The sequence below is a fragment of the Pelobates fuscus genome, chromosome 9 (genome assembly GCF_036172605.1).
Source record: "Pelobates fuscus isolate aPelFus1 chromosome 9, aPelFus1.pri, whole genome shotgun sequence".
NCBI lineage: Eukaryota > Metazoa > Chordata > Amphibia > Anura > Pelobatidae > Pelobates > Pelobates fuscus.
The window spans coordinates 25,613,383-25,638,222 of NC_086325.1; the positions used below are offsets into that span (position 1 = coordinate 25,613,383).

General features: G+C 40.8%; 1 protein-coding gene across 1 annotated transcript; it reads right to left on the reverse strand.

Moving 5' to 3' along the window:
* Positions 1–934: 934 nt before the first annotated feature.
* On the reverse strand, positions 935–24,830 carry LOC134572563 (butyrophilin subfamily 2 member A2-like). Its single transcript, XM_063431611.1, has 8 exons — positions 24,334–24,830; positions 5,192–5,542; positions 4,170–4,448; positions 3,559–3,675; positions 3,447–3,467; positions 3,346–3,366; positions 2,721–2,747; positions 935–2,172 (listed from the first exon to the last, which is right to left on the reverse strand). Exons 1-8 carry the CDS (start codon positions 24,392–24,394, stop codon positions 1,589–1,591), a joined length of 1,461 nt encoding a protein of 486 aa, XP_063287681.1. The 5' UTR covers positions 24,395–24,830; the 3' UTR covers positions 935–1,588.
* Positions 24,831–24,840: the final 10 nt, after the last annotated feature.

Here is a 24,840-nt window from a genome sequence, read left to right on the forward strand (position 1 = left end):
TTCTATGATAGCCAGCATTACTTTTTTATTTATTTATTTTTTTACAGTAGATCTTCTGTGTGATCGGACCAGATGGGCTAGCCTTCACTCCCCACATGCATCAATGAGCCTTGGGAAAGTTCACCAGTTGTCCTTCCTTGCACCACTTTTGGTAGGTACTAACCACTGCATACTAGGAACTCCCCACAAGGCTTGCCGTTTCTGAGATGCTCTGACCCAGTTGTCTAGCTATTACTAAAAAAGAACTGACTTTTCACTTGCTGCCTAATATATCCCACCCCTTGACAGGTACCATTGTAACAATATACTCCACATTATCCAACTGTCTTAATGTTGTGGTTGATCCGTATATATTGGATATATGAAGTGCACAAATCTGTGGAAATAAACACTTTTAGAAGAACCTAGAAGATGATTGATACACAGGTAGATTACAACATTAGTAACCCTTAATCTGCACATTGTTACACAGAGCTATTAGACGGCAGTTAAACAAGTCTGAGTGGTATTATTTGTATTTAGTATTCCAGGTATCTTTCCAATTGCAAATACATGAATCAAAACATACAGTATTCAAATTATACAGTTTTATATCAGCCAATGAGATGGGGCAGCTGCATGGAAGCACACCCACAATGCACTGTTCATAATTCAACATTACAAGACATTACCTATTCACCAAAATGGAAGTAAAAGTCACACATTTGAGAATGTGACATGTTCCTATTTGTCTAGCACCATGGAAAGATCAAACGTGTTATCATTAAAGTGTATTTTAATAGTTTTGTGTACTTTTGTGTTTGCACATCAAACCATGACATATTTTTATTTTTGTGATCTATATTCTTTAATAAATAATACGTAAAACATAAATACAATGTGAAAAAAAAATACAATGTGAAAAATAAAAAGGTACACAATACCCTTATTAAGTTACAATAGATCTTCTGTGTGATTGGACCAGACAGGCAAGCCTTCGGTCCCCACGTGCATCAATGAGCCTTGAGAGCCTATAACTCTGACGCCAGTTCACCAGTTGTCCTTCCTTGCAACACTTTTAGTAGGTACTAGCCACTGCATACCAGAAATACCCCAAAAGACTTGCCATTTTGGAGATGCTCTGACCCAGTCATTGAGACATCACTATTTGGCCCATGTCAAAGTCACTCAGATATTATCGCTTGCCCATTTTTCCTGCTTCTAAGTCATTAAATTCAAGAACTGACTGTTCACTTTTTGCCTGATATATCTTAGCCGTTGACAGGTACCATTGTAACAATATAATTAATGTTATTCACTTCACCTGTCAGCAGTGGTGTATTTTGGTTTTGTGCTGCCCTAGGCATGACTAAACTCTGGCGTCCCCCTGATCTAAATAATTGACATGTAGCATTGTTATATGAAGACTTCTGGTACTATGCTTCTGGTACTTTTTTCTTGTGACCTGTCTTCATGACTTTCAAAAGGAACACACTGAGTTGGTGACTTCCCTTAGTGGTTTATTCCGATTGGAGGGAAATCACTGTCCTTGGTCTGTTGTATTCTTACACTTCCCCAAATTGCTCTCATTTGTCTTCTCTTCATTCTTTTACAAAAGATGTTCATCTTCAAGCCCTTCTTGCTCATTTGTTACCTCAGTTCTGCCCCTCATTAGCCTTATTATTCCCCCTTTATTCCCAAGCCAAAAGAATGGTTGGACTTTTAGTCTGTTCCGAGATTCCATTTGAAAGGTATATAACAAGCTCCAGTTGCGAGTGTCATAGAAAGAAACTTGCCTTGGTACTGAAAGTTTCAGGTAGACCCCTACCCTTTCAAGAATGCCTCCTCCTTCCACCTGAATAATTTTTTCAGTGTTGTCTAAAGCTTGTATCGTGTCAATAAAAAGAGCGATACACCATATATTCTCCCGGGGGCTGAACTGATAGGCTGCACCTTTTTTTCGCACCTCTGGGGAGGCTACACCTACTGCCCACTCAACACCAGGCCCAAGTTCGACTTCCCAATAATGGCAGCCAGAGGAGAAGTCAGGCAGGCAAATACAGCAACGTTCAGTCTCAAACCGTAAATCATTCGGAACAGGTATAAAAGCAGGAGGCTGGTTCAAAAGGGTTAGATAATCTTCAGATACAGAGAGCTCAGGATGGCAGGTCTCTGGGGAAAACGTGATACATTCTAAAAGAGAAAGACAATAGGGGTCAGAGCAGTGGTTCCCAAGAAAGACTACAACAAGAGAAACCGTTCATGGTAGTCTTACTTTGAGTAGCTTCAATGTCACATTTTCTTGAAGCCTTGTTAGAGAGATATCCATATTTCTAGCCAACCTTACTTAGTTTTAACAAATTACCAGATGGATAGACAATTTTCATACGGACAATTGTTAAAAACAAAACAAAACACAATTCACTTTTCATGTACCAAGATCAGTGAAGATTTTGTTAGTGATTCCATTTAAATTCAACCCTCATAGATGTGTTGAAAGTGTTGGACTTATTTTTTTTTTCAAAGGAAATAGTTTCTCTCACCAGTTAGTCCACTTTTCATGAATATAAGACTTAACTGAAGGGAAATTGGCAAAAGTATTAAAAGTAAACATTTGGGTCCTCTACAACAAAGACTAGTAGGCTGGGAAATGGTCAATGCAAGGTAGCAGGGAAATCATAGATGAAGGAGAAATTATGTCTAGGTCAAAGTTTATATTGCTTTGATTGTTATATAATCACCTGGGTTCATGACAGCTTTCCTCCAATCTAAAAGCGGAAAAGAGCAGAGATCACGATAAAAGGTAGAAAAATGCACAGACACCCACACAGTGTAAATGGCTAATTTACTAAACTCCTAGAATTGGCTGCCATGTTTAACTGCTAAATTGGTGGCAGCTTACTTTGGAAAATTTAACATAACAAAGTTAAAGACTGTTGACATTTGTTGGTCGGACAGATGTGAATGATGCCTTGTAGGTGTTCAAATTAAAAAAATGGGGATTTGATTACTCGCCTCTCTCGTTCCACCACCATCATTGATTTGGAGGATATACGGTGTGTGCTAGGATAAAATGTTCATTTGGGCATGTCCACATATTCCTATGTGCATGTGCTAAGGGGACTTCGACTAGATTATTAGCTGCAAAATGTACCTAGCCTTAACTCGTGTTTAAAAACCTGACCATTTACGAAACATTTAATACCGATAATAGTCGGTCATCTCTTTATATATTTATTTTTAATAGCTACCATCACTATTACCTAGTCAAATTGTGGTGACGGCTCTAATTCAGAAAGAGAGTTGCCACAGACTGTTCAAACCTTTTGGGATTAGACACAACTATTTATTTTAAAGAAAACGTACCCAGTTCACTGGAGAGATCAGCTGTAACAGAAAGGTGAAAATGTTAGTCGATATCTAAACAGAAGACTTTTTGTTCTGCTGGTTACTTTTGAATCACTTACCAATTCTTCCAGTAAGGCAATCTAAAAGTGAGGAAAAAAGGAAAGTTCAATAAGTTATCCAGACACTGTGTGAATTTCTTATTTCTTATCTTTTTTTTTTTTTTTATCTCACCCTTTTCTCTCTGTAGTTTCCGGACATAAAAAATAGCTCCTATTCCAACTACAGAAAGGACGATAACAGCAAAGAGGAATGCGTACAACCACAGTGAAATGCGTGGGAACATGTTCTCTGTGAAGAGAAAGAAGAATGTGAACATACTTTCTGTTCAAGATAGTAAAATGCATAGGAACTGCCTAGCTGTTGAGAAAAGTAAGAAAAAATATACCTTCAAGAAATATGTAGAAAAGAAAGCCTTCAGCTCTACGCCTCACAAGCCCTCGTATATTTAAGGGCTGGGAATAGAGATAAAGACTTTAAAAGTTTATTGGAGGGCACATTTCAAGTGATTTTGTACACACAGGGTATATCACCAATTGGGAGACAGCTGGTTCGTTTTCTATTTGGTATTATGCAAGGTGTGGTTGGTTCTTCTCTTTGGAAGTGTTGGGAGTGGGTACTTTCCTTGCTGTATCTCTTGTTGAATATTGTGTGTATGCTTGTGTATTATTTTCATATATTAATTATTATTTCAACTGTGTAGTACTACAGCTAGTTTTCTGTGTGGTCCTTTACTATCTCAATTTCATGTGACATTTTCAAGAAATGAAGATGAAGATACCCACCATGAATACTCATATGTACACCGGTGTCTTTTCCTGTCACTGGATGTCTAATGGCATAGGAGAAATGTCCATCTGAGGCATCTTTGAGGAGAATGCTGTTTTCTAGATTAAATAAACCATTGCTTTCTTTGAGAGTTGTATTGGAATATACTGTGATTTGCGTGCCATCAATTTCTTTCCAGACAATTTCTGGTTCTGGGAACCATCCAGAGGAGGAGGAAGAGATCAAAATGGAGTTATCGTGCAGAGACAAAGTCAGGTTAGGAAGGGATCCCACCGCTGAAAAAAAAAAAAAGAGAGAGGGAGAGGGAGAGAAAAAGAAGGTAAAAAAAATAAATCAGTAGTAATCTAAGCAAAGAGGTAGATACAGACGTGAAATCGATATCATATGGAAAACAGAAATAGTCATCATAGAAAAAGAGAATGGGAATGACTAATGGACAGATGAGGAAGAGACCGAGACGAGGTAAACATGATACATAGTTATTTAGGTTAAGATGATATCAGGACTGTGAGGTTCAGTTTTCCTATGTACCCGTGTTTGTTGGGCCAATAGTTGTTGTTCTAGAACAGGGGTAGGCAACCTTCGGCTCTACAGATGTTTTGGACTACATCTCCCATAATGCTTTTACAGCCATATTGCTGGCAAAGCATCAAGGGAGATGTAGTCCACAACATCTGTAGAGCCGAAGGTTGCCTACCCCTGTTCTAGAACAATGGTTGTTAACCGCTGGATTGGTACCCAAACTAGTCTTCATGCTGGCCCTCACAGGATGGACCAGACACATCATATTCCCCAGACCCCAGGAAGGTTATTGTAGCTGCCCTACTGGTATTTACAGACTTTAACATTGCAGTTGAAGAATTAATTACCAATTATCCTCTCTATTGCTTGTCAAATTGATCAAACAAACAAACAAACAAAAATGAAAGTTTCTACACGTAACAGACTACTCTGTGACCCATCATCTCTGCTGTGAATTACTCTGCACAAATACTCTCCACATGATATATTTACAAACCTACAATGCTGAGCTCTGTTATTGCTTCTTCATATATAGAGCTGGTTTTGTTCTCAACAAAGCAGTGATAAATTCCAGCATCTGACAACTGGACATTGTGCATAGATAGTGACAGATCTCCAGTCTGAGGTCCAGCCTGGAGGGATGTCCTCCCACGATAATCGGGCATCAGTTGTTCTTTCTCCTCGTTTCCTTTTTTTAACATGAATACAACTGAGGTATATAGATTCTTGAACCAGCGGACTTCCAGTTCAAGGGGACTCGATGGGGGTGAAAGAGTGCAGGGCAAAACAGCATCTGTTCCCACCACTACCACCCCCAATCTGCTCTTTGAGGTCACCTGAAATTGAGCTGAGAGAGTAAAACTGTTATACATACAACCTGACAAATAAAAAGGCATTGTATTACTTATTCATTTTTTATTTTGTTTTTTATAAACTTTACATCAGATTTTGTAGTGCTATACGCGTACTTTGTCATACAAGTAAATTAATTATTGGCTTTGTTATTTGGAGAAATTGTGTGTATATTATTTTCAGAGTACTCTTTTCATTTTTTTTATGTATAAAAAAGTAAAAATCTGAATTTGATTTTTAAAAAAAGAATGCATGTGGTCGTAACTTATATTATGTCGATGTAATTCCCTTAGCAATTTGTCACAACTGCCAGTCTAGAGAAAATAAAATAATTAAAAAAAAACCAATAATATACCATCTATGACAGGCGAGCTAGTTTGACATGGCCCTTTGTCACATTTTTCCTGTTTGCATAACTTGTTTTGTTGCTTCTGGGTAGATTGTAACAATATAACGATGAGCAATCAACGCATGTTAGGAAAAACAAAGAACTTTTTTTTCTTTAAAAACCCCACAGAAAATGGCTTTGCAAACAGATAGGTGTTACATACGTCAATATGCACAGGTATGGTGTTTGACATGTTAGTCCTAGTGTTTCATTAAAATTTTACGAGTTTTTTAGAGGTAAGAACTGAAGCAAGTAAGTAGCGTGTACAAGCAATAGTCAATAGTAAAGCTCCAAAGAAAGGTATGTATGTATGTATGTATGTATGTAGGGGAACAGCTGTTAAAATGGTTGCACAAATTGTAGCTTGTTTTATTCACTAATGTAAGAACTATGGAGCATTAACAGGGCGATGGAAACACTAGCGAAAAATTATTCCCAGTTTTTTGTAGTTCCCGATTTAGGGAGTAAACCCCACTACATAGGGTCTGACTGTGACTGTAAAATGATTGTCTTTATGTGCTTCACACTCCACCTCTACACCTTCAAATTGAGGAAGAAGGACATATATTCTTCTGCCTCTCAAAGTTACAAATCACAACCAGAAGAATACAACGCTGAAACCCGAACGCAAAATAAAAAACTAAAATCAAGAGAAAAAGAAGACCACCAAAATAACATGGTGAGAACTGATCATAGAAAGACATTACAGAAAAACACAGACGCAAATGGGCAGCAGTCAATTACAGACAGAACAAAACACTGAACAGCTGCAGACAGAAAGAAACTAATTTCTGTGACCGACGAAGAATGAAGAAGATAAACCACCAATTAGTGAGAATGTCATTCAAATAGATACAGTGATTGACGTACATTAAAGGGAAATTATACCCCTAAAAAATAAGATTGCCATAATTACCCTTATAAAATGTGCTTTGTGTCTTGCTGCATATTTCTGCTAGATACGGATGGAATTATTAACTAGATCTAAATATGATTTAAAAAATAATTAAATGGGGGCAGCTATCTTGGTACCCCAGTTCACTAGACCTGAGATAACTTCAATGTAATCATTATACACTTTTATTTGGATGAAACCATTACAGAAATGTTTCCTTCAACAAAAGAGGCAGTTGCTGAAATATCTGTCTTTGGATCAAACTATTAAAAGGGCAGTTGCTTAAAATTACACCATTGCACGTCAGTCAGCTGCTGGACTCTACACGGCGATCAAATCAAACCATGTTAAAAGACTGCTGCATAGCATCATTTGGTGCATTTTTAGACTATTTGCTTTTACATACTCGTAAAAATAAACCAAAAAATGTTGTACAGCAATCCTTGGAAAAAAATGAATTAAAAAAATTCTAGTGACTTCTGGTTCTGCTGGCATAACCTGTTTATAATGTTCTCATGATTAGTGTACCCAGTGTGGTATGTAAGTAATCTTACAAGTGGAACCTGCACGTACGATAAGGATAACATTGCAGTTAGAGAATAGGCGAAGACCTACTTTCCAGTATAGAAACCTCAAAGTGTTAAGTTTGTAGCAATGACCTTCAAACGTCCTTTAGAATGTTCTGATTTAACCATAGTTGGAGCTAACAGGCAAGTTGCTTTCACAGAGCTTTCCAATAAAGGTTTTTGATACTATGGAGAAAGCGATAAACCAAAGTGATAATGTTAATTGCTAAATTCCTTTATTATATGATTTTAAAGACACTACATTGAAAAAAAATAAAATATATATATATATATATTTTACAGTTTAGTAGATATATCCCAAAACATGCATGAAAACATGCAGCCTCTGCAAGCCATCCCCTCGTTCTCTGGCAAAGGCTTTGAGCCTTTTGCACGAGAGTACTCCAATCATTGGCTTCTCATTGACAAGCCTCTGTGAAGCTCCCCCTGCTGGATGTTTTTTATAGCACTGTACTGTACATTGTACTGCTTCCTGTCTGTTTAAACCGATGGCATTAGAAACAGAAAACCTGTATTTCTAATGCAATAGCGCACCTTTTTTCAATAAATGAAAGTTGTATTCCTGAAACTAAGGTTTATGGGATAGGTAGTTCTACTATAAATGGGGATCTTTGCAATGATCGGGCTCTGTTTGCACGATATACATGCAATTATAATCAAAGAATATTGCTGCAATACTCTTCCTGCCAAACCGAAGAGAGTGTTGCAAATTGAGAACTACGGATTACTGAGGGTACCAGCTCTAACCAAATCATTGCCAGGACAATAGCAGACAATGCGGTCATATTTGTAAAGCCTTGGCAACTTTATTTAGCATTTCACTTTCTTTGTTAGTATGTTTCATAGTGACAAACCGTTGCCATCAAAACAGTCCAGCTAGCGGCTCCTTCTCAGCACATTGTGCTGTTGTGTTGTCAATTCAAGACAGATATTTATTCTTGTATAATGCAAATCCCTCTGAAAATCTCCCTTTCACTGATGCAACACATTGTAAAATACGCTTTTGTTCTTATTATTTTTCAAGGTACTGTAGTTGTTTGTGTAAAACTGCTTTGTGACCGAAAAACGATTGTGATTGTGTCCATAGTGCAAAATACCACAACCGAATGTTGTATACCTCTACAGGTATGATAAGGTATCAAATACAAATATGGCTTTATTGTCCTGAGCACAAATATATATATATATATATATATATATATATATATATATATATATATATATATATATATATATATATATATATTTAACTATTAAGTACATAATTATAAGATTTTATTAATTATAATTTGAGGGACCTGCCTGACAACCCAGGCAGATAGTCCAGAAACTTTAATTGGCAAGCCCTATATTTAACCCCGTAACTTTCCAAAACACCATAACACCTTTACATGGGGGATATTGTTATACTCGGGAGACTTCACTGAACACAAATATGTGTGCTTTAAAAAGTAAAACTTATCACAACGATGATATCTCCAGTAAAAGTACAGTTTCTGTTTTAAAACAAAAATGCAAAAATCAAATAAAATAGCTAACTTTGGCCAGCGTTTGTGACTAAGGAGCTATTACAAAAGACTCAACATACCCCATTTTGAATACCCTGGGTTGTCTACATTTTAAAATGGTATGCTTTGATGAGGTTAATTCACATTCCTGGGCTACCATATGCAGGGCCGTGCAAGGATTTTTGGGTACATTTTTGGGTACATTTTTCCGCACCCCCCCCCCCCCCAAAAAAAATTACATCTTCACCTGTGTGCCTCTTAACCTCCCTTTTGTAATTCTTATCCCCTTTTTTAAATGTCTTACCCCCTTTAAAGTATATTATCTCCTATTTTTCCCCACTGTATGTCTTACAACTCCCTTGTGTATCTCTTACAACCCCCCTTGTGTGTCTCTTACCCCCCCGTTTGTATCACTCTTACATCCTCCGACATTTTGTGTGTCTTACTCCTCCCAGCCCCTTTATGTGACTCCTTCTCTCCCAGTCCCTTTGTGTCTTTTGCTCTTCCCAGCTCCTTTATGTGTGTTTCTTTCACCCCAACCCTTCTATCTCCCCCCCAGACCCTTTGTGTATCTCTTTTTCCCCTTTCGCAAGCCCCGCTGTGCGTTTCCATCACATCCGGCCCCTAGCCCCTCACCCTCCCCGTCCCTTAGTGGTCCCCTCCCTTCCCTGTCCCTTAGTGTGCCTCTCCCCTCCCCCTCCCCCCTCCTTTCTCTGTCCCTTAGTGTTTCTCTCCCCACCCTTCCTTGTCCCTTGGTGCACCCCCCAACCCCTTAGTGGTCCCCTCCCCTTCCTGGTGTGCCTCCTACCTCTTGTGGCGTGGCCGTGCGGATCCCCGTACAGGAGCTTTAGTTTTCTTTACCCGGCCGGACTGACAGGAAGTGCTCTCTCAGTGAGCACCTCCTGGCAGTCCGGCCGGGTACAGGAAACAGAAGCTCCTGTACCGCACTCCCCACTACACTCAGTGGTGTATACACACTGACAGTCACACACACTCATGACAAAACACACAGATGTCACTGACAGACACAGACTATTTGGAAAACTGGCGTGGATCTGTCCCTGGGGTCCAGTGGGGCTGCTGGGAGGCGTGTGGCTGTGTTAGAATTAGAGGTGACGAGGGAGCTGTGATTTCCCTGCTCTGCTTCCTCGCGCCTCGCGACTGTCTACTGATGCCGGGAGCCGGAATATGACGTCATATTCCGGCTCCCGTGGCATTAGCAAACGACGCGTCAGTAACACATAACAGTAACTGAGAATCCATGCCTAAAGTACAATGTGAGTGAAAAATAACAAAAAATGACTACTCAAATGTTAAACAAAGACTGGCGGTAGAATTAGTGAGTGGAAAGTGTTAAAATACCACCATTTTAAATACCCCAGGATGTCTACATTTCAGAAATATATGGTTTGATGCAGGTAAATTACATTGGCCGGCTTCAAAAATGTCCCAAATAGAACATGGGTGCATGATGACCATCTGTAAAAACTGGAATGCGCACCCTCCAAATAAGGTCTTTTAGCCCCAGATAACCCAACACACTGTATCGCTGGTATCGCTGTACTCAGGAGATGTTGCTGAACACATACAGTATTGGAGTGTTATTTGACAGTAACCCTTAAAGTTCTTAAATTACTATGTGTTTTTTTTTAAATTTGGCATAGATTGGTGGTAAAATGGTTGCATGAAAATAGTCAAAATACCCCAAGTTTAATACCTTAGGTTGCCTTGTTTTAAAAAAATATATATACATGTGAAGGGTTATTCAGGGATATCTGACAGATATCAGTGTTACAATGTAACTTTCGTTAAAGGACCACTATAGGCACCCACAGCACTTCATCTCAATGTTTTAACCCTGCAGCTGAAAACATAGCAGTTTCAGAGCATTGCAGGGTTAATCTAGCCTCTAGTGGCTGTCTTCCTGACAGTCACTAGAGGTTGCTTCTGCGAATCTCAGTGAGTAAATCGCACTGAAATGACGCTGGATGTCTGCACGGAGTCCAGCGTCAAATAAGATCCCCATAGGAAAGCATTGAGTAATGCTTTCCTATGGGCGGATTTGGATGTGCGCGCGCCTCTGGCTGTACATGCGCATTTGGCTCCACTCGGGAGCTGACATAGGCAGGGGGAGGAGAGGTCACTAGCGTTGAGGGAGCCCGGCGCTGGATTAAGGTAAATGGCCGCGCTCACGCATTAGACCTCCCCATAGGAAAGCATTATTCAATGTTTTCCTATCCGGCGACGCTGGAGATCCTCATGCATAGCGTGAGGACGTCCAGCGTCAAAACCAAAAGTCGTCTAAGAAGCCGGAAGTCTCTCAAGTGGCTGTCTGATAGACAGCCACTAGAGGAGGACTTAACCCTGCAAGGTAATTATTGCAGTTTATGAAAACTGCAATAATTCCACTTGCAGGGTTAAGGGTGATGGGAGTTGGCACCCAGACCACTTCAATGGGCAGAAGTGGTCTGGGTGCCTACAGTGTCCCTTTAACCCCTTAAGGACCAAATGTCTGGAATAAAAGGGAATCTTGACATGTCACACATGGCATGTGTCCTTAAGGGGTTAAGGTCTTGGAGTGGCCTAGCCAGTCTTCGGACCTTGATCCCATAGAAAATCTGTGGAGGGAGCTGAAGGTTCGAGTTGCCAAACGTCAGCCTTGAAACCTTAATGACTTGAAGAGGATCTGCTAAGAGAAGTGGGACAAAATCCCTCCTGAGATGTGTGCAAGAAATGTCTGAACTCTGTAATTGCCAACAAGGGTTTTGCCACCAAGCGCTAAGTTGAAGGGGTCAAATACTTATTTCACTCATTGACATGCAAATCAATTTATAACTTTTTTGACATGCGTTTTTCTGGATTTTTTTAATTCTGTTTGTTAAAATATACCTACAATTAAAATGATAGACTGATCACTTCTTTGTCAGTGGGCAAACGTTCAAAATCAGTGGGGGATCAAATACTTTTTTCTTGTATATACTGGTTACATTCTATAACTTCTGTCAGAGTTTTGGTGGCAAGTTTGTTTCTTCCGGATAATGATGAATGAGTGTTCCTTATATACTAAGATTAAGCATAAATTGGGAATCGATGCTTTGAGAATTGATTTAGGTATTTAATTCAGTATCATAATTTTCACTGTTTATAAAACCACCAATAGACGTTTTGATGCTTTACCACATATCTATTTCCTGCTTGAGAATACAACAGCAAATAGACAGCCTCACATCTGCACGTTTCCTCTGTGACTGTGAAAATTCTGTTTCTTTTAGTTTTTTAGAAAAATTATGAGAAAACTCTCCAGGTTAAAGTGACACGGTAGGCACCAGAACCAGTTTAGCTTACTGACATGGTACCTGGAGCCCACAGCCCACGGGCCCCATCTCGCACGTCAAAGTGTTATCTTGGTTACATCGTCTGGTGAAAATGAGAGTAGCTCCGCCCGCCTTGTGCCATTCCCGGCAGTGATAGACTAAGAGCACCACCTGACCTTGCATCTATGTAATACAGTAAGATAAGGTTTGACAGTGACACAAGAAACTCTACAGACTCCTGGTACCATAACTACTTCAATGAGTTGAAATGGTTCTAGTGCATTTGGTGTCCCTTTATGTTAACAGTCCCTTAAAAGACAGCCAATAGAGGAATTAAATAAAAACTTTTTTTTATAAAAACGGCAATAATTACACTTGCTGAGTTAAGGGTGATGGGAGTTGGCACCCAGAGCACTCCAATGGGCAGAAGTGGTCTGGGTGCCTGGAGTGTCCCTTTAACAGTCTTTTCTTTGATTCCTTATTTTTATTTGAAAGCAGGTATGCATAGCTTACATATCAATGTAGGCCAAACAGCAATTTTGTGGTTAACTGCTGTTTAGAAATACCTCAAAAATAGATTTATGTAAATATAAGCAATTTTAATTTATTTGTTCTTAGTTGAAAGAAATATTAGAGATTATATGGTATGTCTTATTGGGCAATATTTCACACATAAACACTAGTATTTGCGACAAAAACAGATGAATAGAAATGGTCAAACCCTGCTTTAGTTATCTCTATGGAAACTGCTGGGGTTTGTAGGAATGCAGCTTTCTTTAAATGCTGGAGGAACAATGTCTGTATGTAGGCCCAATACCACATACAGTAAGAAAGGGTTGTCTGTCTCCAACCAGGAATCTATGGAATACAGAGTATTGTATATCCACTATTACTGCCTGGAAATATATGCCCCGCAGGACTTATGGCATCTCCCCTGCACTAACTGCTACAAATCAGCCCGGCACAATATTAGGGTCCCCTTTGTATAGTATTTTAGAGGAAGGGGTGTGGACTTTTACAGTTTTTCTGTCTGTTGCAGAGGGGCTTACAAAAAATGGTTTCTCCACGGTAAGGACATTGGCTTTGAAGCATCAGATTGGTAACTGAGACCTAAAGGAACACTGTAAGGACCATAACTACAACAGCGTGATGTAGTGGTTATGGTTCCAGGAGTACGTTGGTATCCCCCCATTTGCAAGTAGTCATTCCTTTTTGTTAATGGTTTGGCAACTTGTCTTCTGGGGGTCTTCTCCTCTACGAGAGCCGAAAACTCTCTGCGTGAATCTAAGCCCCGCGGTACAGGGCTTAGTTCGCTGGTTATGAGCGAACAGCTGATGGCAGGGGTTGGCACATGAGAGCTATTGGAAGCTCCATGCAGGGCTTGCAGCTCTATGTAGAGGAAGTAAAAGCCTCTTAGTGTAAGATAAGTCACATGATTACCAACCTGTTTAACTACTTATATGGAGGGAACACTAGGGCGCTCATGGCACCATAACCACTACAGTGTGTTGTAGTGGCTATGGTGCTCTGAGTGTACCTTTAATGTGCTAAACTTGTTTTTGCAGGATTGGGAGGGAAATGGTTAATAGAGAAGCTTTCTTGTCTCAGAAAGGAAGGCTCGGGACCTAAAATCTCAGTGGTCGATTTGCAGGATAATGTGGTAGAATAGGGGTTGTTGGACTAATTTACTGTTAATACGCTGATCCTGTTAGCTACTCTTGTCACCTTGTTGGTGATTGGACATTCCAGCTATAGAAACCAAATCAAGAGTCCCACAAAACCCTTGGGCCGTCAGCTGCACCCAATTTGCTTAGTGAGCAGTCATGAGTTCTGTCCAGACCATAGAGCTTCCCTCGCACTGTAATTGTAATTCACCCCTAATACGTCAATATATTTTTGAGGAAGCTTACATTCAGTTTCTGCAAAGAAGAACGGGCACGGTGACCTTCCATTCCCCACGAAGGGGAATTTTCCTACTTTTGTATATTCCTGCAAGTTCTTTAATTTCCCTGCTGAATTTAATCAATCTATAAGCCCCCATGCTTTATTTAATTCCAACCATTCTCTGGCCTACAAAATTACAATTCTTCATTGTTTTCAGAAAATAACTGTTAGAGGGATATACTATAGGCTCCAGAATCACTATAGCGTATTGTAGTGTTTCTGGGGCGTACAGGCTGTCCCTGCAGACTCAGCGGTGTAAATGATGCCTTTGTTGAGATAAAACTAAATCAATGCTGGTCATTGATATCAGCAAACACACATTTGCATCTTACAATGCTTGTGTTCAATCCCAGAATGCTTTGCATGGTGCCTTACGCATTGCATTCAGGAACTGAGCCATGAATATTGTGAGATTTCTGCCTATTCCAAAAACTCAGCTTTGCTGTCCCTTTAACAGTGGTTGGGACAAATGTCCTGCATGGTAAAAGTAATCTACCCATTGTAACAGACAATTGCACATTGGTTAAGATGAAAAGTAAAATGTAAAACTGTATTATCTCCCATGTTAAAATTAGTATAGGACCCACCGATATTGGGGTACTGTAATGTAGTGGTGGGCTTAGAACACCTGCCCATTCATAGGTCCAGTGGGATAAATCTGCTGTGCAGGGCTCGAGTCACCTAGTATGATATACTAAAAGGGGTAAGGCATTCAAAATATGGGATAAAAAAACACAAAAGAGGTAAGAAATTCAAAGGGGGGTCAAAAGACACACAGCACAGGTAAAGATGCATCTCTTTTTGCAGGCAAAATGCATCTTTATCTGAGTAGTCAAAAATGCTTGCACCGTCCCATAGGAAAGCATTGGATTGGCTGAGATTGTTAATCCTAATGATCTCAGCCAAGGATGGGGGAGGGAAAGGGGCGTAGCCAATCACCATCTCCTCTTAAAGATGCATTGAATAAATGCATCCATATGGGAAAGTTTAGCTTCTCAATGCACACTGTGCAGCACTGACCCAGGAAGCACCTCTAGTTGCTGTCTTAAGAGACTTTTCTCTGAAAAGGCAGTGTTTACAGTAGAATGTCTGCAGGGACTGACTATACTGACCAGAACAACTACATTAAGCTGTAGTTGTTCTGGTGACTATAGTGTCCCTTTAAAGAAAACGTTTGTCAGTATCACGCCCCTTTCTTCTTGCACAAATTAGTTTTGTACTTCTCAATAAAGCTTATCAATTAAACTGTTAACATCCTTCCTTCACTTCCACATCCTTTCCTAACCAGCTTCACTTCCCCTACTGCAGTTACCATGTTCAAGATTTCATTTTATTGTTAACTCCCAAGGCAAAATGTTGTTTTTCTTTTTTCTATGAATAAAATAGATTTCACCCTTACATTTTTGTCCTCACTCCCTTTGGGATGAGCTGGGTCCTCGTCACATGCTGTATGTCCTACTTATCTTGTTAGAACAACTTGTTTGTTAGTTAACCTATTGTACAGCGCTCCAGAATATGTTGGTGCTTTAATATAAATAATAATAATTACCATCATCATTGTAAATTTAAATATAGTAATGATTTCCTATGCTTCTTCCACTAAGGACGGTAATTGATATATTTTGTCATGCTGCTCCCTGTCTGCCTGCCTCGAAACACTATGCTGTTGCAGTTAATCATTTTAACAGCCCGGAAGAATAATCTCTAGGTAGTATTAGCAATGAAATATACGCTGGCACAGCTCATCCCAGCTTTCAGTTTGTTTAATAGCGACTCTCCTCTCTACCACCGCTTGCTCTATGAACAGGCCATGAATCCACTGCCCATTTTGATCCAAAGCACAGCATTCTGGGAGCACTGGGATCAGCGTTAATTTGACTGAGCCGCCAAAACAGAGAGATTTATCGAACTGGGTATATAAAGAAGGGGGAACCAGACCTCCTGAATTATAGAATAGCTTTAACAGAAAGATACAAGAAAACACGCATTGAATACTTACTATAAAATATCTATAACAATAAACAGTAGATTGCAAGCTTGTTTGGCCAGGGTCCTCATCACTTACTGTTCCAGTATGTCAACCATGTTTTGGTAGAATTTAGTGTCTGTTTGGTTTACCTAATGTACAACGCTGGAGAATATGTTGGCGCTATAATTGTATGTAAAAATAATTTAAATTAAGAACTCTTGTGCCTGTATTATACTAAAGACCTACAGGATGGTGTTGCGCATGCCACCAGCCACCAAGCAGGGTATGTGGCAATAGGCTGCACCCCTAAAGGGGGCATATCTTACTAGGTTACAATGCTGCCCATGTGTTCCCTATTACGGGTTAATAAGTATATAGGGGTGTATATAAAAAATACCCCTTTCTGTCTCATTAGAGATATCTTTGCCAGAAGCTCAAGGAAGCAAGGTGAAGGGTCAGAGTAGCACCCGTCTACGGGGGTCTGCCTTGACGTTGGCAGGGGGGCATTCCCTCCAGTGGCCATTGGAGTAACTAAATGACCTCAATTTGTTTAAATATACATAGGGTTTAAGGAGAGAGCGCAGCTAACTCTTTTTCTTTGGTTTTTACTATATGTATTGGAGCTGCTGTGTACTGTGATCGTTGCTGCCGTCCAGGAGTGATGGGAGTGAGCGCAGAGCTTCTCTTTTTGTAAAATGTCTGCCTGGCCAGCCCCACTCAAGGCAAATCAGGTTACTCAGTGCAGCACAGGCAAATCAAATAGTGCACATGTGTTTGTTGCCCCCAGATATGGGACACCAGGGAACAAGCTCAGGGCAGTGTGACAGAGCCCCAAGTTCAGGACTGTCTGACTGAACCTCGGACAGTTAGAAGCTATTTCCCGGGGTGTAAACGTTTCTCCAATAGGGCGGTAATGTGTTTCACTTTACAACTTAGCCTAGACTATCGAGAAGGTCAGAGAAACTTGGCCTAGTGGGATATTGAGGGCTAGTCACACCTGTACCCCATGAGGGATACAGACAGTTAATCCACTATATACCTGTCGAAATCCACTGTAACTGCAAAGCCACAGGCAGAGCCTACCACTAACATTCTTGCTGTAGATATCTTATCTATAAATGCTGTGTTTTCACTGCCACTAACAACCAGCACCTTCCTGTCCTGACGAAGCAGTTTTTTCACTCCTTGCAGAATTATACATGTTGTTTCCGTTATCAACTGTTTATTTAACATCTTAAAAGCCATCAAAGGCACAAAGCTGAATAAGTGAAGGCCTATAATTGAGAAATGTCACTTTCCCCACCATTTCAGGACTGTACATACTCAGTGTTTTATTGATCATATTCACACTGAATGTGATGTGTAGCTTTGTCATTTACAGATACTATGATAAGCACTTTGAAAATGTGTTAACATTTATTGATCCTGAATTCCTGCAATGTGCCTGACTTGTCTGGCTATTCAGCACTCCGAACAGCTGAGACGCAATGTTTGTGCACCAGCCTGAACTAAGCTGTAACACAATTTTGACACACACAATTTTTAGCGATACCATGCAAGGTTAGGGATCCCCCTTCATATTAGATTCCTATGAGGTAGCAGGCATTCTGAGATCCCAGTGCATTAATACAGAGGCCACGTGTGATGTACCCCACGCATTCTGACATACCAGTGCATTAATACAGAGGCCACGTGTGATGTACCCCACGCATTCTGAGATACCAGTGCATTAATACAGAGGCCACGTGTGATGTACCCCACGCATTCTGAGATACCAGTAATTAGTACAGAGGCAGTGCATGATGTTCCCCACGCATTCTGAGATCTCAGTACATTAGTATGGAGGCAGTGTGCGCTATATCCCATGCATCCTGAGACCCCAGTAAATTAGTATGGAGGATGTGTAAGGTAAACCCCAGGCTAAGCAGTGGAGTAAGATGACCCTCAGAAGCCGCCAAGGGCTCAGAAGTTAACCATAGGCCTTTAAACCATTAATTTGCTTGGCAGCATTAACTATCCCTATGTGAAGAAAGAAGGGGGGCAAACTGGTAACCTGTCTGGGGCCCTGTAGGATCTTAATTCTTCTCTGACCTCACGTATTCTGAGATCTTAGTGCGTTAGTATGGAGGCTGTGCATAGTAATCCCCATGCATTTTGAGATTATAGTGCATTAGTATGGAGGCGATGTGTGGTGAACCCCATACATCTTGAGATCCCAGTGTATGGTGATCCCCATGCATTTTGAGATCACAGTGCATTAGTGTGGAGGGAGGCCATCTGAGCTGGATCCCAATCATTCTGAGATTCCATTGCATTAGTATAGGGGTCATGGGTGTTCATTCTCATACATTTTGAGATTCCAGTGCGTGTGCAGTTCTGCTTTTATCAGGGATTTTAAAAATGCCACGGTCATATGAAAAATCCAGCAATACTATCCAACTCTACTAGTTCCCTAAAGTACTGTATATTAAAAAGTGCCAATTTCAAGAGAAAACTGCACTCTTATAAATCATCTTAGTAACATTTAGTAATGCCTCCAGATGACAGATTATAATATGATATGAACTATAATAAATTCTGAAAAATACTTTCAATAGACCTTTTACGGTATTAAAATGGTCAAACTCTCCAGGATCTGGGCCTCCCCTCCTGGCGGTAAATCCCCAACCCCTTTGCTATGCCCACTGACTGCCCGCTGCAAAAGCCTCCCTGTGGCACCCCTAGAGCTGCACTGGCACCTGAGGAAATAGCAAATCTCACTCCATCCTAGTTCCTTCCCCATAGTGCGGCAGCATGCTACTCCTATTTTTGCCAAAACAGCAAACCTGCTAGCGCTATTGATACTCTCACGAGGTTCATAACGTGAATCTTAGAAATCTACTAATGTTGTTGAAAGCTCATTGTCATTTGTGTTGCAGATCGTTAGCGTACTTACCTTACTCTTAGCAAAGCAACCTCCTTACAAAAAACTTTTGACTCAAAGCATGGTTTCACACTATAATATAAAAAAAAAACGTGCTGTTTTACATGCCACGCTATGTACTGTTTTGTTACCGCTTGCAACTGCCGTCGTGGCTTTGCAGGCCTGTTTGTTACTTCAAGCACACGAAAAATAAAGAATAAAAAAAAAAAAAAATGGTCAAACTACAAACGACAGTGTCCTAAATATAACCGGTTAACTGTGGGTAACAAAATGTACCTTTGCCAAACAATGGAAATTAGCTAAAAATAAGTAAGAACCCAGTTTGGGTCATGACTCACTATTTGCCACTGCTCTATACGAAGGATATTTACTCTCCAAATGCGTTCTGTCATTACGTTGAATGAACTCGTGGTTGTTTAGTGTTTGACTCACATTGTAAAATTAAGCCACAGATCATCTAGATTAGAAGGTATGTATAAAATTCGTAACTTGCCAAAAGTGTTTTTTGCTAGTGGCAGCTACCCGTTTATGGCTTCCTCCTCCAAAGCCTCCTTACACATCCACCATTAAAAAAATAGGGTTGTCATCTGTTCCTAAACAAACGTATAGATACAAACAATATTGTTATATTGCAACACTGCAAATCAATAAAACAATACTGGTTGCACTCACAAGATGTCAGTAGCTATAATGCCTCAATGCCTCGCTTGGGCTTCTCAGGGGGGCTTCCAATGCAACACGCTCTAGAACACTCTGTGCACATTAGAACGTGTATTATAAAACCAGCGGTTAAAACAAAAGTAGGTCCTACGCGTTTCGCCCTGCAACTCCTAACTGGGACCACAATTATAACAGCATGTAAACACAATAAGCAAAATCCCCACCTTCCCTGTAGCGGGATGGTTTTTAGGATTGTTTATTGTATTTACATGGTGTTTTGGGAGCCCCTGGGAAGTATTGTTTTAGTGATTTGCAGTGTTGCAATATTACACTATTATTTGTATCTATACTTTTGTTTAGGAACAGGTGAAACCCAGTGTGTTGCTTTTTGAAAGAATTAGTGTTATACTGAGTAACTATCTGTGTTACATAAATTGCAAATTGCAATTAGTGTTTCTTGGAAATCCTCGAAAGTTACAGAAAAAAACATAAATTCTTCCAGGTAACGCAACTATAAACAATTGAAAAAAGTATTGAGGACAACTGCCCTCTGTGACCGTATCATGTAGCAGTCTTTCCTATATGGAGAAACTGTAATTCATAATGACCTCCTATAACCAAAAGGAGCAGTTCTATATTAACGTCTTATGAAATTATAATTAATTTTTTTTAACTATACGCCTGGCGTCTTTAACCGGATTGTCTTCTTTTCTTGCCAAGAAAAATAACCCTCAGTTTACCTATTGCTATTCTAGATTTTAAACTCTTTGTGTGTACTCACTGACGATACTCCAGTGAGGAGTTGATTGGCCTAGAATGGTAGATTGGCTATCCCAGCAATAGATTCTACTGTCACGGAACCATGACCGATTCCTCAATGCACCCACCTGGTTCTGAGATTTCCTGTGAAATACTGACAGTACTAAGGGTTGAATTTTCTAGTAAGGTCCAATAAGCAAAATGAGTGTTGTTTCTTGCAAGGAATCAATAATCACACATATGTAAATGAATTTCCCACTGCAGTCAGTGCTAAAAGGTCCTCATTTCCTAATTCACCTGTAGGTTTTGCTATACAGCAGTTTTAAAAAATTTTATTTGGGCAGTGAAATGTCTAATTTTTTTTCTGCCTTTTCGAGCAGCCACCCTTTATAAAAAGAAAGATCTGTAGTGTGGCGTTCTATCAGGCTACCTATATGGAGATGTTGATGTCTCCTATATGACTACTTGGAGGGGGTGCAGGGGAACAGAACTTTGTTGCTCACCCCTCTATTACGTTGTAGCACAGTGGGATCACAAGAATATCTGGCTGTGCAGCTAGGATTTCATTGAGATTGCAAATAGAATTAGCAGCACTCTTTGCACGGATAGAGAGGAAAGAACATAACGTATAGGGGCAGTCTATGTCTTGACATCTGCACCTCTCTGTTAGTTTAGGGATCAGCCAGATTTCCCTTGCTCTCAAACCCCTTAGTGTTTCTGGTACCCTGATGCAGGTTACTGGGTCAGCCTATTCATAAAAAAACAAGATGCCTTTCTCTGAATGCGCAGAGGGCAAAGTGGCAGACTGGCAGCCAAGGGGTGGAGGTACTGTATAGACACTGTGCACATTTCAGAACATTTTTACATGCTGCAATAATAGTCTGCAATGTTCTATGAAAGGGGCTGGTTTTAGCCAGCCGGCTGTTTTTACTGTATACCCGTAAAGAATTATAATGTTTACACTGTGATAACATTAAGGCAATGTGCATTCCTAAAATATCAGGTGGATTCTTACAAATACTACCAGAAAGGTATTTGATCGTATAATTTTTATTTCAGCTTGAACCTGCAATAGATATGTATATATATATTTTTACAGTCGCTTTTTACATTCACTCACTAGTTACATTTCAGATGCTCCAGGCATAAATGCTTACTTGGGGTGGGACGCAGAGAATTAGAATTAAAAAATCGCTTACAGTCTTATTTACTTAAAGTGAAAATCATTCAGAAATTCAAAGTGAATTTAACTTTCAGGCCAAGACAGCTGGTCTGGATACATTCTCCAAGTCAGTTAAGCTTCCAATGTGGCTATTTTGGTTTCATATTTGAATTCACATTGAATTCCTGTTCATCGTGATTACGTGATTTTGTGATATTTACGCTGGCCTTGCAGTATTGCAAATGAATGTTTCCCACAAACGGCACGGTATACCTAGTACTAAAATTTGTTCACTTACCATGGGACGACGCAGGCTGTAGTGGTTATGGTTTTAATTTAATAAAACAATGCTCATTAACGCAAAACAGCAAAGAAACAAAGCTAATACAAAAAAGGACCTACATATTTATATAGATGCACATACACACAACTCACATACAGGTATGATGATATGAGGGTAACCCAATAGATTCAACATTCTAATTAATATAGAATTTGACTGTTTTTATTTAATTTACCATTTTATATTTCATTTTTTTAAATTACTGTATTTAACAAAATAGTTTTTGTGTTTGTACATTCATATTTCATAACTTGAGTTCTTACACTATATTATATCTAAAATGTTTTATCCCACCCTCAGCCAGTGGCGGATCCAGGGGGGGGGGCAACGGGGCAATTGCCCCCCCCGAGATTCTCCCCTGCCGGCTAATGCAGGGCTGACATTGCCCAAGTGCCAGCCCTGCATTGTTCCTGCAGACCGGGGAGGAAGATCAGTGATCAGTGATCTCCCTCCCCGGTCCGCAGGCACATTACTGACAGCCGACCGGAAGGGGAGGGAGAGAGGACCCGGGAGCTGTTACCAGCAGCTCCTCCGGGTCCTCCTCTCGCGAGATTTGGAGCGTTGCCGCGGTTACCACGGCAACGCTCCAAATCTCGCGAGAGTGAACTCTAGCCCTGGAGCGCGGGCTAGAGTTCAGTTCTACCACTGGGACCACCAATGAACCCCACTGGGACCACCAGGGAAAGAAAGATGTCCCCCTCCTCCCAGTAAAGGTAAGAAGGGAGGGGGGACATAACATTTATTTAATTAAATTAAAAAAAAAACCACACACACATGAAAAAAAATAATCCTTCTTATCACACACACACACATTGCCCCTGCCCCCCATACACACACATTGCCCCTGCCCCCCATACACACACACATTGCCCCTGCCCCCCATACACACACACATTGCCCCTGCCCCCCATACACACACACATTGCTCCTGCCCCCCATACACACACACATTGCCCCTGCCCCCCATACACACACACATTGCCCCTGCCCCCCATACACACACACATTGCCCCTGCCCCCCATACACACACACACATTGCCCCTGCCCCCCATACACACACACACATTGCCCCTGCCCCCCATACACACACACATTGCCCCTGCCCCCATACACACACACATTGCCCCTGCCCCCCATACACACACACACACATTGCCCCTGCCCCCCATACACACACACACATTGCCCCTGCCCCCCATACACACACACACATTGCCCCTGCCCCCCATACACACACACACACACACATTGCCCCTGTCCCCCATATCCACACACATTGCCCCTGCCCCCCATATACACACATTGCCCCTGCCCCCCATAAACACATTGCCCCCATATACACATACACTGCCCCCCATAAACACACATTGCCCCTACAAACACACACTGCCCCCATAAACACATTGCCCCCACACACATACATTACCCCACAAATACACTGCAATACACACACACACTGTAACTGTCACACACACATACTGATCCACACACACACTGCACCCCTGACATATACTGCCGCCCTCACGTATACACTGCAACCTTCACACACACACTGCTAATACACTGTCCCCCTCACACACACACACACTGCACCCCTCACACATTGCACCACTCACACATACCACTGCTCCTCTGCCCTACAACAGCCCCATTTCCCAGAGGACCTCCGGTAAGTTGTCAAACAGTTCTTAAACAGTTTGACTACTTACTCTGGGAGGGGGTCTTGGCATTATTGGCACTATAACCACTACACTGAGCTGTAGTGGTTATTGTGTCTGGATTATTTATTTAAATAATCTACAAGTGCCCCTCCCGAAATCAGGCTCTGGATCCGCCACTGCCCTCAGCCCCTAAATGTCTGTGAAAAGAATACCAATCAAAAATAAAAAATGTCATTTTTGTTGTTGTTTTTTGTTTTGTTTTATGTACCTCTGGTCTGGACAGCAATCTACAGACAATTTCTGTTCTGATTACTGTAATTAGTCATTCATCACACTTTTTTCATGTATAAGTATGAGAGAGAGAGATACACTAACAGGATTATTATTTACAAAACTGTGAATTGTCATTAACTCAAATGGACTTTCAGACCACAGAATAGCTGGATGAAAACACATCGAACTGTGAGAATTTCTCCTGTTCCTTATTTTAACCCCTTAAGGACCAAACTTCTGGAATAAAAGGGAATCATGACATGTCACACATGTTATGTGTCTTTAAGGGGTTAAAGTAGAATTTAGTAAATAGCTCTGTGAGAGATACTGAGAGATAGCTGGAGCTGACAGTGTGCATACATGGCAGACAGACAGACAGAGACAGACACAGTTTGGTACCTGAGATTGCTACAGTCAGTGATAATAACTGGACACAGCCATATCCCAGCGTTCTACCCATTCTCAGAGCTGTCAGATCAGCAGGATGTCTCTCGCTGTCTCGTGGGGTCTATTCTATTCTCTCCCTCGTTTCCTGTGCAAGTACTTTCAGTTTGCACTCACAAAAAAATCGATTGCAAGTTCTCCCAGTGTGTGTAACCCGGTAGGCTTTCTTTTGTATAAACAGCTATTGGGCAACTATTAGGGCGTGGAAGCTTCAGAAAGTAAAAAAGGGACAGAACTGAGTAGGAGTAAGACTGGGGAGACAAGGGCAGAGAGGAGAGAGAGGCTGAGGGGGGAAAGGAAGGGGACACAGGGGGAAAGGAGAGAGAGGGGCACAGAAGGAAAAAGAGAGGAGCAGAAAAGGAGAGAAGGTCAGAAAACGAGAGGGAGGGCACAGAGGGGAAAAGAAAGAGAGGAAGAGAAGGATAAAGGGTTAATTCAATTAAAGGAGAGAGAATCACAGGT

What these genes read in the sequence shown, in the direction of transcription:
- LOC134572563 (XM_063431611.1), bottom strand. Translation starts at nt 24,394, where the DNA reads ATGGGTAGAACGCTGGGATATGGCTGTGTCCAGTTATTATCACTGACT. An exon ending in AACAGAGCTCAGCATTGTAG is followed by an intron (nt 4,449 to 5,191) that starts GTTTGTAAATAT and finishes TTTTTTTTTCAG; the next exon opens with CGGTGGGATCCCTTCCTAAC. An exon ending in TGTACATATGAGTATTCATG is followed by an intron (nt 3,676 to 4,169) that starts GTGGGTATCTTC and finishes TTCTCTTCACAG; the next exon opens with AGAACATGTTCCCACGCATT.